Here is a 15,471-nt window from a genome sequence, read left to right on the forward strand (position 1 = left end):
AAGTACCATAGTTGGATAAGGGAGACAGGCAAGCTATTGCATTGCAGCCTAGACCACTTAGAAGTTAGAACTCGATTGTTTTTATATTTTAAAAATATTTTAAAAAAAAATTAATTTTTTTTATTTACTTTAAATTAATTTTATTTTAATGTTTTTAAATTGTTTTGATATATTTATATTTAAAATAATTTTTAAAATAAAAAATATTATTTTTATATATTTTCAAAAAAACCACACTCTGAAAAATAGGCCATTTAACAGGGAGCCTCATGTTTTTTTTTTTTAAAAAAAAACAAAGCAGCTGAAAAGGTGCTCTTTTTAGTGGTAGTTGTTGCAGTTTCTGGAGAAACAAAGCCACTTTAGCTTCCGGAGGACAGTGGACATAATACCGTGTCAAGATTATATGGATGAAGCCCAACAACACGGTTGTAAATTAATCAATAGATGCAGAATCAAACCTTGTTTAGCACGAGATTGTTGAGATACAAATCCGTGTCAAGATTATATGGATGAAGCCCAACAAGACGGTTGTAAATTAATCAATAGATGCAGAATCGAACCTTGTTTAGCACGAGATTGTTGAGATACAAGTCCAGAGTAAAAAAGAAACAAAGAATGGGAAAAAAACTTGTTAGTGTACAAATTTAAATGGGTGACATCTATGATGGGTCAAGTGCCGTCCTGGTAGGACTACGTCACACGGATTGCTGTCGAAATGAACGGGGTTCAAAACGAGTGCAAATTGTACATTATTTTGCTGCTTGTAATGGCTGTCTGCATCTATGTCTTGTTCATCGATTCTTTCGTGAAAAATACATGGATTATCTCCTATAGCATCTCTAGGTCTCTACATATCATGGAACAACCTCCTTATATGATCAACGTTTGCTGGCATCAATGTGACTGGGCAGCGGTTATACTGTGGCATCGCAACAAAATGGCATCTTGGGATTAAGAAATAGATTTTGGCCAAGTAGGGTAGGAGAATCGAGAAAAACCAAGCTTGGAGTAGATATTGATGGAGTGAAATTAGATGCCTTACCTGAGATACGTATTTGAATATGCAAGCATAACAGAAAACAAATCCCGAGATCGTAACAACAGAAGGATTTGCACGCATCTGGGAGCACAATGGGCAGATTGTTCTATCAGGTGGCAGTGGAATCCCCTCTTTGGCAACCTGTTCAATTATCAAGAGAACATTACGTAGCTTTGAACCTTTTGGTTTTTGACATCTGACAGAATCTATTGCCAAGATCATGAAAAGCTGAAATTTATTTGACAATTTGTCCAAATTTAACATTGAAGACAGTTACATGAAAAGTAAAGATTAACTTCATCTCAGTAGCAAGACAACCTTTTATTCTCTATCAGTAAAACATCATATCTCTAACATGAGTGTGTACGTTTGTGTGTTGGCAAGAGAATAATTATGAAATCCAAGATTAAAAAGCTCTTCACCTTTGGGGGTGGAGGTGGTGGGGGTGGAGGGTACACTGTTGGAGCTGACATTCTCTCCTCAGCAGATTGGTACCACCACTCCATCATCTGTGTCATTCACATTCAGAAAATGTTAAAGCTAGTCTATACTTATCATGAAGAAAGAGGAAGGATGTAAACAGAAAAATGAAAATTAATGCATGACACAACATAAACAGGGTCAATAAATCAGTTCTATTGCATGAAGCCAACTATCTTGACATGAAAATGAACATGGTATAATAAGATGTAAGCTTAGTTCTAAGAGCTTAGGATGCTGAAAACAAGAACAAAACTTGGAGACGAGTGCAATGGATCTTTAGGGAGTGTCAAATTTCATATTGTTCAGAAGAAATATGTTAAATAAGGCAGAATGCTGACGTCAAAAACATTTCAGCATTGTTTTGTAAAAAGAATCCAGTTAAAATTTGGCTATAAAGGTAAAACTTTTTGAAACAGATAGCAGTGTTGAGCAAATGATCACAAAAATCTGCAACTGTAAAGGATCCTTGAAAGTGGTAAATGTTGATCAGGGAATGGAGGGGAGAGAATTGGGCATTGCTTGCAGTTAGAAACAACAACAAGAAAAACATAGAATTAAACATCCACAGGCATTTATAGTTTTTGCAGACAATACTAATTGAGAGTGGACAACTCCTGAAGCAGGAAAACCACACTCACTTTAAAGATGAACACTGCTGCAATTAAGCCAGTTTGTGCATAGTCAAGCATTGTATATGCACAGCTCAGCAATGCACCTTGAAATGTCTGCACATTAACGATGTTGAGTCAATATTCTACAATGGAATACCAGCTATACAACTGTGCTGTCAATTTCTGCAAACAAATACTGAATAGCAAAAAGTTCCACATCAAGTCCCCAAAGCAACTAAATAATTTAAATTATTATACCTTCAGCCATGGGGGGCCACGAAGTCTATCACGTTCATTGCTTCTTATCTTAGAAATTCTAGAAGAAGTGTCCATCTGCCTTGACATCAAAAAAATTGAACAAAGCACTAGGATATGTATAATTTGTCAAGGTATTTATAGGACAATAAAATAGCAGCATGCACTATATTTGAATGGTTGAATTTGTGTCTAATGAAATACTTGTTAACAAAAATAAAATGTAAATTCTCTATTCTGGCCAAATCTAGTACCAGCTCTTGCCCAGTAGCTCGACAAACATGAATCCCAAGTGCATGTAGTCCAAACGAATAGAACCCAGTGGCATCCAGCAAATATAAGAGCTGATATGCAAATGACATTCCTGCATTGCAACGCTTTAGGTCAGATTGGACATCTTGACAAACAGAAACCACTTCCAACCAAGCATGAAGACAGAAACCAGTTTGGCACATAGCAGCAGACTATAGAAATTTCAGAATTTAGATTAATGAACAGGATCCTGCACTGTCATACTATAGATTAGATTTGAAAAGACTGCATTGTTGGTCCAGAGCTTTACTAAGGGTCCAGTAAGTAGCTAAGGGAAAGAACATTCCAATTGACCAGTAAAATAAAGAGTGACTTCAGTACCCAATACTGGAAACATGGCACAAATTTGTCAAAAGACACCGTAATTGGATTGCTTAACATCAGAATTTCCTCACAACACGAAAAAGCTACAATGGCATTCACGCTTGTAAATTTATTTAGTATCAACACATAATGAAATTATGAAACATGAGGAAATAAGCTAATGTTAACGAAATAGGTGAAACTTGAATACAACAAATTCATGATTGATGCTTATGTTCCAAGAAGAATGAAACAGACATGCAACCTTTACATCATCATGTCGAATTAACTCATCCCCACTTTCCTAAATTGCATGCTCTTACATCTGACTTAAAAGACTAAATTAATCAGTGTTATCCAAATCAAGAAAGAACCAAAACATTACCTTCACTACTAGCATGCAGCCATGGGTAGCAACTAAATACAATTTTCTGAATTTTCTTTGTCAAACGTGCTCTAATAGTTGCTTCTGCATCCAATGTTTCTCCAGAAACAAGAGAAGCATCCCCTCCACTAAAATATTCAGCATCTTCAACTGTTTCATCGCCATTTCCCCACAAACTTGCTTGGAGCCTGGCTTCCCTTTCTTTGTTATATATTGAATGCAATTTTGACTTAAAATAAGGCAACACAACCTAATCAGACACATAAATTCACAAGTCATTAACCTTCATCACAATGGGTTGAAAGCATTGTAACTTAGTATGATGCCATTCATAGAGTGAAACTAGGTAGCAGTTTGTGAACCATTGTTTATAAACTTGGTTTTCCCTACACTTTACAATCTTATTAGGAAAACTACTTCAGGGAAGAAAAATTTATCAACTAAAGGAAGCAGAGGATGGTACCAAAAATACAACTGAAAGAATTCTTTGGTGCTTTTCTAAACCAGAGTGCTGAATTCCATCCCCTGATTTTGGACGTGCATCTTCCTTCTTTACTCTTATCTTCACTGCCCTTCTTCGCAATCCATATAGAGATTCAGCAAAAGAAGCATCTGAAGAGGAATATAAAATACAAAAGAATGATCCTTATGCAACAAATATAACGGTAGTAGTCCAAATTAAAGAAACACTATACTCAGATTTAGAGATACAGCACAGCAATGAAAAAAACAAGATTAAATAAAACCATCACCACCATGCACCCAGCAAAGCCTTGTTAAAAGCTTCCACACACACACACACACACACACACACACCATCCAATGTGAACTGGAAAACACCCCTGATCCCGTTTAACCAAATGGGGATCAGCCTCATCATCTATTCTTGAAAAAAATTGAGTTTCTCTAATCTTTACTTTCTATATCTCCAAGAGAGGTTATTAACTCCAACTAATCCAGGGAGGGACAGACAAAGGAATTAAGCACGTTACCTGATATCATAGGGCACATAACATTTCAAAAAGAAAAGGAAATGGGTTTAGTTCTCGATACACGGGGACACGAAAGGCAAGTTATTAGTAACTCCAAATCATAATCCATGAGGTGTAGAGGTTCAACATTCAATGTATGACAAACAATTGAATAGAATAAAAAAGAAAATTTTGAAGTACACAAAACATGAGCATATAAACCAGAAGGCTAGAATTTCCAATCAAATAAGAAATATGAGACTACATATTCGATCACTCCCTCACCCACTCAGTAACAATGGCAACAACATTAAGAAATAAAAAAGGCAAAGTTAAAGCTAGAATGCACTTGAGTTTTTTTTTTTATATATATATAAAAAGGCAAATGGAATTATGAAAGAACAGTAAGGTCATAGGCAGAAGGAATTAAACCTATTCATAAAAAAAAGAATTAAACCTGTAGTACGCAAGCTATGAGTCTCAAGGACCAACATAAGCAACGAAAAGAATTCATCTTCACAGTCCAACACCTTATGCAGAAACGGTCTTCTTAATGCCATTACCTTCGAGACCACAATCCACAATATTAAATCACGCAGATATTCAAATTATATTATAAGCACAAGCCAATCTCTTCAATCAAAGTAAGTTAAGTAATTACATCTTACAATGCACAAAAAAAAAACCCTATTAACACTTCAAAAAAGTAAAATCAGGCTTGATTCATTTGCCAAATTCGAGACCATTAAGAAAAACCCAAATTAAAAACTCACAAAAAAATGAGCTTCCCATCCCTTAAAACCTTGAAAAATGATATGGGCAAACAATTATCATATAGAAAATGAGAGGTGTAAGTAGCTTACACCAATGGAGTAGGTAAGGGCAGCACGGAGACTGGCGGGGAGTTGTTGGGCAGCAGCCATCTCGAAGAAGGTGGGACGTGTCCCTTGTCCTCCTACTTGAAATAACATCTTCTTCTTCTTCCTCCTCCTCCTCCTCCTCCTCCTCCTTTTCGATTTCTTTGATTTGGTTTCTGTTTCCGGTTTCTCAGTTCGGGTTTTTTGAGGTTTTATTTTATTACACCATGTCTTCCTTATCCTTCAGTTTAGCCTATGCCCTTAATCATAAAATAAAAAATTAAATTATATATATATATATTTGGGGGGGGGGGGGGTGGAATTACATTTAGTTTACTATAATGTTTTTATTTGTGTCATATTTATAGAATACAAAAGTGTAATTTTTTAAAATATAAAAATAAAATGAAAAAAATCTCCATATAATTTCTTTTTATTTTTATTTTTTTATGAATGATAACAGTTGAATTTCTAACATCATGCGATTCATATTGGTCATTGGAAATTAATATATTTATTGATAAGAAAAGTAAATCTTATAAGAAGTGAATTTTATGGTTTTTGTCATTAATAAAGCAATTTTATTCCCAAAAGCAAAAATAATTGGATTACGTTTGATTATTCTTTTTAAGATAGAAAAAATAAGTACATAATTCTTAAAAAAGACACATATAAAAGTTAAAAATAATGTTTATCTCGAGATAATTCTTGAAGAGATCTATGTTTCTCTTGGACATAAATATGGCTGTTGTATTGTATCCATGGGCGGAGCCAGAGGGGGAAATTGCCTCTTTCATTTTTTTTTCAAATTTTTTTATAATAAAATATTAATATAACAGACTATATCTTGCAATAAATAAATAAATAAATAAAAATTAACGTGACTAGAAAAGGACCACAACTTGGATTTATATATGAACATTTTCTATTTTCTTGTTATTTTTTTCTCTTCTTTTTATTTTTATTTTTTTTCTTGATTTATTTGTATTGACGTGATATATGTTATATTTATTTTTTTGAATTTCATGATGTGAGTTTCTTTTTCAATTCTTTAAATAAAAAATTTAGTCGGGGTTATTTTACTTTTTCTTTCAAGAAAGTTTAAGAATTTTAGATCTAAGTTTTAATAAATAGTTAACAAAAATTAAAGTTTTAGGGTTTATATTTTTTAGCCACGAGACTAAGAGTGTGCCAAACAAAAGCTATATAGATGACTTGTTATTTTTGAGATGCAAACGCATAATGCTTTAATATGTTTTGTTAGCAATTCTAAGATTACTTAATCACTTGTTATTTCATTATTTATTAATTAGGGACTGAAAAAATAATTGTCAAGTTTATAATTATAAATAAAACTCAAATAGCTTGGATCTAATTTTTTTTTATTAATCTCTACTTTTTGTATATTATTGCTACCCATTATTTATAAAAGAAAGCTACTAATTTGAAAATATAACCTCAAAAACATAATTAATGATCTAAAAAATATTAGTTACATGCTTTAATTTACACCACTACTAATTTTATATATGAAAATAATACAACCGAATATGAAATCTGGTGTAAAAATATTACAGTAAAATATTAATTATCATAATTTTTCTATATGAACAAACTTTTCATGCAATATATTTCACAACAATAGATGAAAACAACTTCATGCTTAACACATGTTTGATTTATAATTTTGATTTAAGATTTACCTTATTATCATTAAATAAAATAAATTGTACTTAGGTAAATATATAAGGCTGATACACACACACACTTACACTTTTTGTTACTTTAGAATTAAATATAATTAGATTGTTTGATAATCAAATCAAATCCATATGATATCTTAATAATTATTGTGTAACTCAACTGATTTTTATTTAATAATAGATTATTGTGTAATTGTGTTAATTGTTTAATAATATCATTGACATGCAGCTTAATAAGTTAAGATGATCGTTTTACCAGACGAGTATGAAGTTACTTCTTTGTGTTGCATGTTTAAACCTAAGTGACTCTTTCTCTTTTTTCAACAAAGAAACACTTATTCACCTTACTCATTTTTATCCCCATAAATTCTCTATAGTGGACCTTGTAGTACTTGGTAACCAACTTGATATGTATATTTTTTATATACACAATGATGATGAGTTCTCTGGTATTGAAGGTACATATGCTTATCAAATTATCATTACTTCTATCCGTTGCAATTGTTAAAGTAAAGAGAGTTTTTTTCGTTATGCATATTATCAAGAGTAGATTACGGAATAGGATGAGAGATAAACATATAAATGACAATTTTGGTTGTATACGTTGAGAAAGATATTTTTGATGCAATTGATAATAAAATCATTATAAAACGGTTTTAAAATATGAAAACTTGAAAAGAATAATTATAATTTAAGTTTTCTTATTTTAAAAATATTTTTAAATTAATTTTATTTGATATGAATTAGTACATATGTTTCAAATTAATTTTTTTTTATAACACATGTTTATATAATGTCAAGCATTTATTAGTAATTTGCTTTTTTATTTAAAAACTTATATCTGATTAAGAAGCTGGAACTTAATTAATGAATCAACTTTCTAGTTAATGAATTAATCATAGATCACATTAATTTATCATAAATATATTATTTATGTACTTGCATCATAAGATAGGACATTGCAAATTGTCACCTTTTTTTTCTTATCGAGTTTAATTATTCAGAAGAAATCTAAAACATCTCTAATACTGTTAATCCCCTCATAAATACTGCATACTAGTATACTGACTTGTTTATTTTTTGTTCTGTTTTTTTTCGATTTAGTTTCTTGATATTGGTTATTAGAGACTAGGCTTTGTTATTTATTTTAATTTGTTTTCTGCATATTAGTATATTACTTGACATATTCTATAAAAAAGATGTTTATTTATCGGGGAGATGCTTCACTAGAGGTACTTCAATCGGAAAACTAATGAATTGGGATCAGCCATTGGAGAGATATCTGGCAAAGGTAGATTTTGAGATGCCCTTGTAAGTGATTCTGATCCAGAAAGAGATAAGGAAGCTATGAAAAGAAGTGGTATAATGCAGAACCTGTATTTTCTGAACTGGCAGAAGTAGATGATCTTCAGTGGAAAGTCAAAAGAACAAGGAAACCAAAAAACTAGCCTTGAGATAAAATATTGAAGGCAGGTGAGATTTCAACTAGTGCATCTGTAATCATTTTTAATTATGCTAGAATGTTTATTGGGATCATCATCATTACTGGGATAAAAGACTAGCATTTCTCGTCGATGTTAAGCCAAAAAATCAGAATGGACGCAGTCCAGCACTTGGGGCGGAACTCTTCCTGTGAATATCTACGAACATTTCTTGGTCTTTCACTGCTTGGCCATATGCATTATTACAAGTACAGCTTGGATGCTACAATGGATAATAACTACTCTGGTGAGGAGTTGAGATAGGTGTTGGTTCGATGTCTGTCGCTTTTCTAATTGTTTTTTGCTGGGATTGATCTGGGTGGAGTTGGTGCAAATGGATTCAAAAGTATCAATGTACCAATGGTATTTGAGTTTCTGCAGGTGAGATGTTTGGTCTGCAGAACGAGATTTTTTGGCCAAATGACATATTTCTTGCGCCGCCTTCCCATAACTAAGGTAAGTCTCTCTAGATCTCGCTCAACAGTATGCATGGTTATTGCTTTGTAACCTGTTCTTATGCAGGTCATTTGTTTTAAACATGCAGTAATATTCTTGTCTAATTATTTCAATGCCAAGAACAGTTTGCATTGCTCTTTGTTTGAAGCAAGCTAACTAAGCATGATTCAAGGTTTCTCCTCCTAGTTATTAGCCAGGACGAAAAATGTCCTTAATCGTGTTTTATAGTCATATATAATTAAAGAATTAGATTACATGGCATTGCTGTCATTGAACTAATAGAAGTGTGATAATTCTGTCTCAAGAGACCGAACTTCTTCAGCAGTGTTGATCTTTAATGGCTGAAGCCCTACTCTTTTTCCTTACAATTCAATTCTGTATTTCCATTATCACACAAACCATTCTCTATTCCTTGCTCTTTTGCATTTTCTTCAGGTGATGAGCCCTTTTCTCTTGCTTCTTCTTCAGCTTTCAATCTGGCGTCCTCTTTTGCCTTCTCAAGCCCTGCTATTAGTCCCTCCAAGCAAACCTTGCTGTCTCCAGGTAGAGTCTTTGGCATTAAATGCTCCGCAACTTCAGCGGGAGTCATTTTGGTCTCTCCCAGCAACTCTTGGATCTTGGAATACAAGTGGTGTGTTTCAAGCCGAAGGTAATTCTTAGCCAAAACCTTGAATGCTTCAAAGCTACAATAGGACAATTCTATGTGCTTGTCCATCCTTCCTTTCCTGATGAGAGCTGGATCGAGTTTCTCAAAGAAATTAGTTGTGAAAACAACCAGTCTTTCTCCTTTACAAGCTGACCAGAGTCCATCAATAAAATTCAAAAGCCCAGAGAGAGTCACCTGACTCTGTTTGCCACCTGTTTCTTCCTTTGGCAGCTTCAGCTTTGGATCCTTCTCATCTCCCCTTCCCTGTTCTTCCTTTTTCTTCTTCCTTTGACCGGTTAGATCAAGAGAACAGTCAATATCCTCGATCACAATAATGGATCTGCTCGATGTCTCGATCAGTAGCTTTCTCAGCTCAGTGTTATCTTTCACGGAAGTCAATTCGAGATCATAGATATCGTAGTTCAAAAGATTAGCCATGGCTGCGATCATAGTGGATTTACCAGTCCCTGGGGGGCCATAAAGAAGATAACCCCGCTTCCAAGCCCTTCCAATTCTTGCATAGAACTCTTCTGCCTGGCTGAATGTGATGAGATCATCCATGATTTCCTTCTTCTTATCAGCCTCCATTGCAATCGACTCAAAACTAGCCGGATGCTCAAACACTACATGCCTCCAGCATGATCCACTATTAGTGTAAAGCTTCCTTTGCCGGTTTTTCACCTTGATTGCATCACCCTCTTTCAAGACATGACTCAAGTAAGTCCCGAGTATGAGATTCCGGTGTCTTTTATGGAAAGTGAGCGTGTAGTACATTCTCTCATCCGTTACTGGATAGAAAGAAAATGGTTGTGTCTTGGAAATATGTTTCCCAGAAGCCCACCGTAGTTTGACTCCTTGGAACTCGTCAGTAACCTCTTCAAAGTCATCCATGCTAAGAACAAGGGACTGGGTGCTGTTCTTGACGACATCAGCCTTGAGCCGCTTAGCCTGCATAGATGAACTAGAACCAAGGTAGTTCTCGATAGCAGAGTAAGCTTCACTCCGCATGAAACGATCTCCAGTGAATTCATTGAACGTAATTTGAATGAAAGGGTAAACAAAAGTGAAGACGCTTTTGGAGTGTTTCTCGAAATAGTTTTGCAACTGATATGGACAATATTGCTTGAACATAGCCCAAAAAAACATGACACTCGCAATTACAGATCCTAACTGAGTAAACATATCTACTGTCTTCATTCTTTCTTTCCTTTTTTTTTTATCTGTTCCCCTCCTTCCCTTATCTTGAATGAATGTTTTGCGGCAACAATTTTATAGCCCAGGGAGCAAGGACAGAGATGATCTTTATTTTTATATTAAAATATTAATATAATAGTCTATATCTTGCCAAAAAAACAAAAACTGGCGTGGCCAGATAAATACCATAACTTGCTCAACATTTCTATTTTCTTGATATTTTTTTGTCAATTGTTTTGTGTTTTTTTGTTCAGGTAGGTTGGTCCCTTTTTTTTTTTTCTTGATTTATTTATGTCGACAGGATATATGTCACATCTACTTTTGAAATTATAGAATTACTATAGTTCTTGAATTTTCAGTGTAAGTATTTTTTCTTTAATTTTCTAAATAACAAATCTAATTGAATTTATTTTACTTTTTCTTCTTCTATCTAAATTTTAATAGATAGCTAACAAAAATCAAATTTGTAGGGCTTATGTTTTTTAGCAAGAGTCTACTAAACAAAAGCTATATGAATAACTTGTTTTATACAAAAAATTTACATATAAAAAATTTAAAAAATCTAATAAATATATCTCACCACATTAGGTGAAAATAACTTTATGCTTGGCACATGTTTGATATATAATTTTGATTTAAAATTTACTTTATATATATATATATATATATATATATATATATATATATATATATATATATATATATAATTGGGATTGTTTGATAGTCAAATCAAATCTATGTAATGTTCTAATAATTATTGTGTAACTTAATTTATTTTTGTTTAATAGTAAATTATTTTGTAGTTGTATTAATTGTTTAATAATATCGTTGACATGCAATTTAATGAGTTAGGTTCATAGTTTTAAAATATGGCCCGGCCCGGCGGGTCGACCTGGGACCCGATTGACCCGGGGCTGGAACCGAGCCGGGTTGATGAAAAAACCGGTAAGGAAATTGGCCTGGAAAAACCCGGTCGACCCGGCGGGTCAATCCGGGTAAACCCGGCTGAGACCCAGCTAGTTTATATATATAAAATGTTACCGTTTTAGTTTTTTACTATCAAGTATCAACTCATTTGTAATATAAAGACAGAATCACAAAAAACCTAATCACTTCTCTCATCTTTCTGTTCTTTCTTTCGTTCGAGTTGCTAAAAGGGGTTGTTTGTTCCGCTATCCTCATTGGTCTGAGATCTGCCGGGAAAAGAAAATCTCTTTCTTTTCTTATTTAGATTCTTAGTTTTTCTTAGATGAGAGAAAGAGTAGAAACAAAGGGTACACTCTCTAGAAAATGGGGGCTGCTAAATTAGAAAGAAGGTCTAGATGAGAATGATAATGGTCAAACAAAATGGATGTGTTATGTTAGATTCTGTCAGTGGATGTTTCCAAGTTTTTCTTTCCTTTGCACTTGGCTTTTGAGGGGAGATTTCCAGTCTCAAAAGGGATAAGAAAATAGAGAATAAGTCAGGATCTCGATCGATGAAATGGAAAACAAGTTGATTCAACTTTGAGAGTTGGGAAAAGAGAGATTTCAGATCTGCTTGAGGTAGGGTATGATCTGCTATTTGAAAAATTTATCCACCAATTGTGATTGTTTGAATCAAAGTTTGATTGTGTTTTTGGGTTAATCTTGAGTTTATGGAGACTAAGGTTGCTGCTTTGAGAGGAAATAATAGTTGTGTTTGAAAAAATCTTTTTTTTGGTTGACCCGGCTCAACCCATCTGACTCATGACCCGATCATTAGACCGGGTCGGGTTTAAAAATTATGATTAGGATGATCATTTCACTAAGGCGAGTACGAAGTTATTTATGTTTAAACTTAAGTAACTCTTTCTCTGCTTTCAACAAAGACAAGCTTATTCACCTTGCTCATTTTTATCCCGATGAGTTCTTTATAATGGACCTTATGGTACTTGGTTACCAATTTGATATGTATATTATTGATCTACACAATGATGATGATTTCTTTGGTATTAAAGGTATTGCTAGTCTTGCGGAGAAAATAGTAAAAATAAAGAATGACAGTTTAGAGAGAGTTTTTCAAATTAGTATATATGCTTGGTATATATACTTTTCAAATTGTCATTACTTCTACTAGTTGCAACTACTAAAGTGAAAAGAGTTTTTTTTTTTTTATATGCGTATTATTAAAAGTAAATTGCAGAATAAGATGAGAAATAAATGGATAGATGATAGTTTGATTATATATGCTGAGAAAAATATCTTTGATGTGATTGATAATGAAGTCATTATAAAGAGAATTTAAAATATGAAAACTCGAAGAGAACAATTATAATGTAAGTTTTTTTATTTTAAAAATATTTTAAAATTAATTTAGCTTGATATGAGTTAATACATATATTTCAAATTAATTTCTCATGTAATACATGTCTATATAATATCAAATATTTATTAATAATTTATCTTCTCGTTTAAAAAATAGAATCTGCCACTGGTTATATCTGATTAAGAAGCTGGAGTTATAAAGTTAATGAATCAACTTTCAGTTAATGGATTAATCCATAGATCACATTAATTTATCATAAATATATTATTTATGTACTTGCATCATAATATAGGACATTGCAAATTGGCACCTGTTTTATCTAATCGAGTTTAATTATTAAGAAGAAATCTAAAACATCTCTAAGACTGTTAATCCCCTCATAAATACTGCAAATTCCATGGCATTGCTGTCATTGAACTAATACAAGTGTGATAATTCTGTCTCAAGAGACCAAACTTCTTCAATCTGAAATGCTGCAGTGTTGATCTTTAGTGGCTGAAGCCCTACTCTTTTTCCTTACAATTCGTTTCTGTATTTCCATTATCACAGAAACCATTCTCTTTTCCTTGCTCTTTTGCATTTTCTTCAGGTGATGAATCCTTTTCTTTTGCTTTTTCTTCAGGTGATGAATCCTTTTCTCTTGCTTCTTCTTCAGCTTTCAATCTGGCGTCCTCTTTTGCCTTCTCAAGCCCTGCTATTAGTCCCTCCAAGCAAACCTTGTTGTCTCCAGGAAGAGTCTTTGGCATTAAATGCTCCGCCACTTCAGCGGGAGTCATTTTGGTTTCTCCCAGCAACTCTTGGATCTTGGAATACAAGTGGTGTGTTTCAAGCCGAAGGTAATTCTTAGCCAAAACCTTGAATGCTTCAAAGCTACAATATGACAATTCTATGTGCTTGTCCATCCTTCCTTTCCTGATAAGAGCTGGATCAAGTTTCTCCAAGAAATTAGTTGTGAAAACAACCAGTCTTTCTCCTTTACAAGCTGACCAGAGTCCATCAATAAAATTCAAAAGCCCAGAAAGAGTGACCTGACTCTGTTTGCTGTCTGTTTCTTCCTTTGGCAGCTTCAGCTTTGGATCCTTCTCATCTCCCCTTCCCTGTTCTTCCTTTTTCTTCTTCCTTTGACCGGTTAGATCAAGAGAACAGTCAATATCCTCGATCACAATAACGGATTTGCTCGATGTCTCGATCAGTAGCTTTCTCAGCTCAGTGTTATCTTTCACGGAAGTCAATTCGAGATCATAGATATCGTAGTTCAAAAGATTAGCCATGGCTGCGATCATAGTGGATTTACCAGTCCCTGGGGGGCCATAAAGAAGATAACCCCGCTTCCAAGCCCTTCCAATTCTTGCATAGAACTCTTCTGCCTGGCTGAATGTGATGAGATCATCCATGATTTCCTTCTTCTTATCAGCCTCCATTGCAATCGACTCAAAACTAGCCGGATGCTCAAACACTACATGCCTCCAGTATGATCCACTGTTGGTGTAAAGCTTCCTTTGCCGGTTTTTCACCTTGATTGCATCACCCTCTTTCAAGACATGACTCAAGTAAGTCCCGAGTATGAGATTCCGGTGTCTTTTATGGAAAGTGAGCGTGTAGTACATTCTCTCATCCGTTGCTGGATAGAAAGAAAATGATGGTGTCTTGGCAATATGTTTCCCGGAAGCCCACCGCAGTTTGACTCCTTGGAACTCATCAGTAACCTCTTCAAAATCATCCATGCTAAGAACAAGGGACTGGGTGCTGTTCTTGACGACATCAGCCTTGAGCCGCTTAGCCTGCATAGATGAACTAGAACCAAGGTAGTTCTCAATAGCAGAGTAAGCTTCACTACGCATGAAACGATCTCCAGTGAATTCATTGAACGTAATTTGAATGAAAGGGTAAACAAAAGTGAAGACTCTTTTGGAGTGTTTCTCGAAATAGTTTTGCAACTGATATGGACAATATTGCTTGAACATAGCCCAAATAAACATAACACTCGCAATTACAGATCCTGACTGAGTAAACATATCTACTGCCTTCATTCTTTCTTTCTTTCTTTTTTATCTGTTCCCCTCCTTCCCCTTTCTTGAATGAATGTTTTGTGCAACAATTTTATAGCCCAGGAAGCAAGGACAGAGATGATCTTATTGGCCAAGTAAGTTAGTAGTGTGATGGAAACTCAAGGAACAAGAGAGAGAATTTCAGAAAAGTTTGCGTTTGATATTTTATTTCTTTTTTTTTTTGTTTAATGAACACTCAATATTCCTTGCTATTTGTAAAGTCACAATCTAATTCAATATATAATTTAAGATGAATAATCCTAAAAAGAATTTAGAATTTCTTTCATAACTAATTTCATATTGAGCTCTGCCACATGATAGAGAATCTTTTATTTATTTATTAATTTGGATGTCTGGGTTAGTTTACGTGTACCTCAACTAATTCCATGAAGCTCTGCCACATGATAGAGAATCTTTTATTTATTTATTAATTTGGATGT

The 15,471-nt window shown here is 33.8% G+C and overlaps 2 protein-coding genes across 4 annotated transcripts; both read right to left on the reverse strand.

Moving 5' to 3' along the window:
• Positions 1–408: 408 nt before the first annotated feature.
• On the reverse strand, positions 409–10,782 carry LOC7487711 (peroxisome biogenesis protein 12-like). 3 transcript variants are annotated; one of them, XR_008057051.1, is made up of 11 exons: positions 5,223–5,458; positions 4,817–4,922; positions 3,852–4,000; positions 3,389–3,638; positions 2,643–2,752; positions 2,392–2,466; positions 2,161–2,247; positions 1,462–1,548; positions 1,043–1,180; positions 561–919; positions 409–458 (listed from the first exon to the last, which is right to left on the reverse strand). XR_008057051.1 is itself a non-coding variant. In XM_052446281.1 (10 exons), exons 1-10 carry the CDS (start codon positions 5,328–5,330, stop codon positions 848–850), a joined length of 1,182 nt encoding a protein of 393 aa, XP_052302241.1. In that variant the 5' UTR covers positions 5,331–5,461; the 3' UTR covers positions 409–847. The 3 variants fall into 3 exon arrangements, 2 of the variants coding, with proteins under 2 accessions (XP_052302241.1, XP_052302242.1); XM_052446281.1 differs by having other exon boundaries at positions 409–919; positions 5,223–5,461; XM_052446282.1 differs by lacking the exons at positions 409–458; positions 4,817–4,922 and adding an exon at positions 9,301–10,782 and having other exon boundaries at positions 511–919; positions 5,223–5,405.
• A 2,439-nt stretch (positions 10,783–13,221) lies between these two features.
• Positions 13,222–15,203, reverse strand: LOC7474629 (AAA-ATPase At3g28580-like). The gene has a single exon (XM_024583151.2). The coding sequence runs from the start codon at positions 15,011–15,013 to the stop codon at positions 13,487–13,489; it is 1,527 nt and encodes a 508-aa protein (XP_024438919.1). The 5' UTR covers positions 15,014–15,203; the 3' UTR covers positions 13,222–13,486.
• Between the last annotated feature and the right edge of the window lie 268 nt (positions 15,204–15,471).

This window comes from Populus trichocarpa, chromosome 13 (genome assembly GCF_000002775.5).
Source record: "Populus trichocarpa isolate Nisqually-1 chromosome 13, P.trichocarpa_v4.1, whole genome shotgun sequence".
Taxonomy (NCBI): domain Eukaryota; kingdom Viridiplantae; phylum Streptophyta; class Magnoliopsida; order Malpighiales; family Salicaceae; genus Populus; species Populus trichocarpa.

Excerpts from the sequence above, each read along its gene's own strand:
- LOC7487711 (XM_052446282.1), bottom strand. The coding sequence starts at position 10,699 with ATGAAGACAGTAGATATGTTTACTCAGTTAGGATCTGTAATTGCGAGT. Across the intron at positions 3,639-3,851 it reads TTCTTTCAGTTGTATTTTTG|GTTGTGTTGCCTTATTTTAA; the intron begins GTACCATCCTCT and ends GTGTCTGATTAG. Across the intron at positions 2,753-3,388 it reads GCTGCATGCTAGTAGTGAAG|GAATGTCATTTGCATATCAG; the intron begins GTAATGTTTTGG and ends GTTGCAATGCAG.
- LOC7474629 (XM_024583151.2), bottom strand. The coding sequence starts at position 15,013 with ATGAAGGCAGTAGATATGTTTACTCAGTCAGGATCTGTAATTGCGAGT.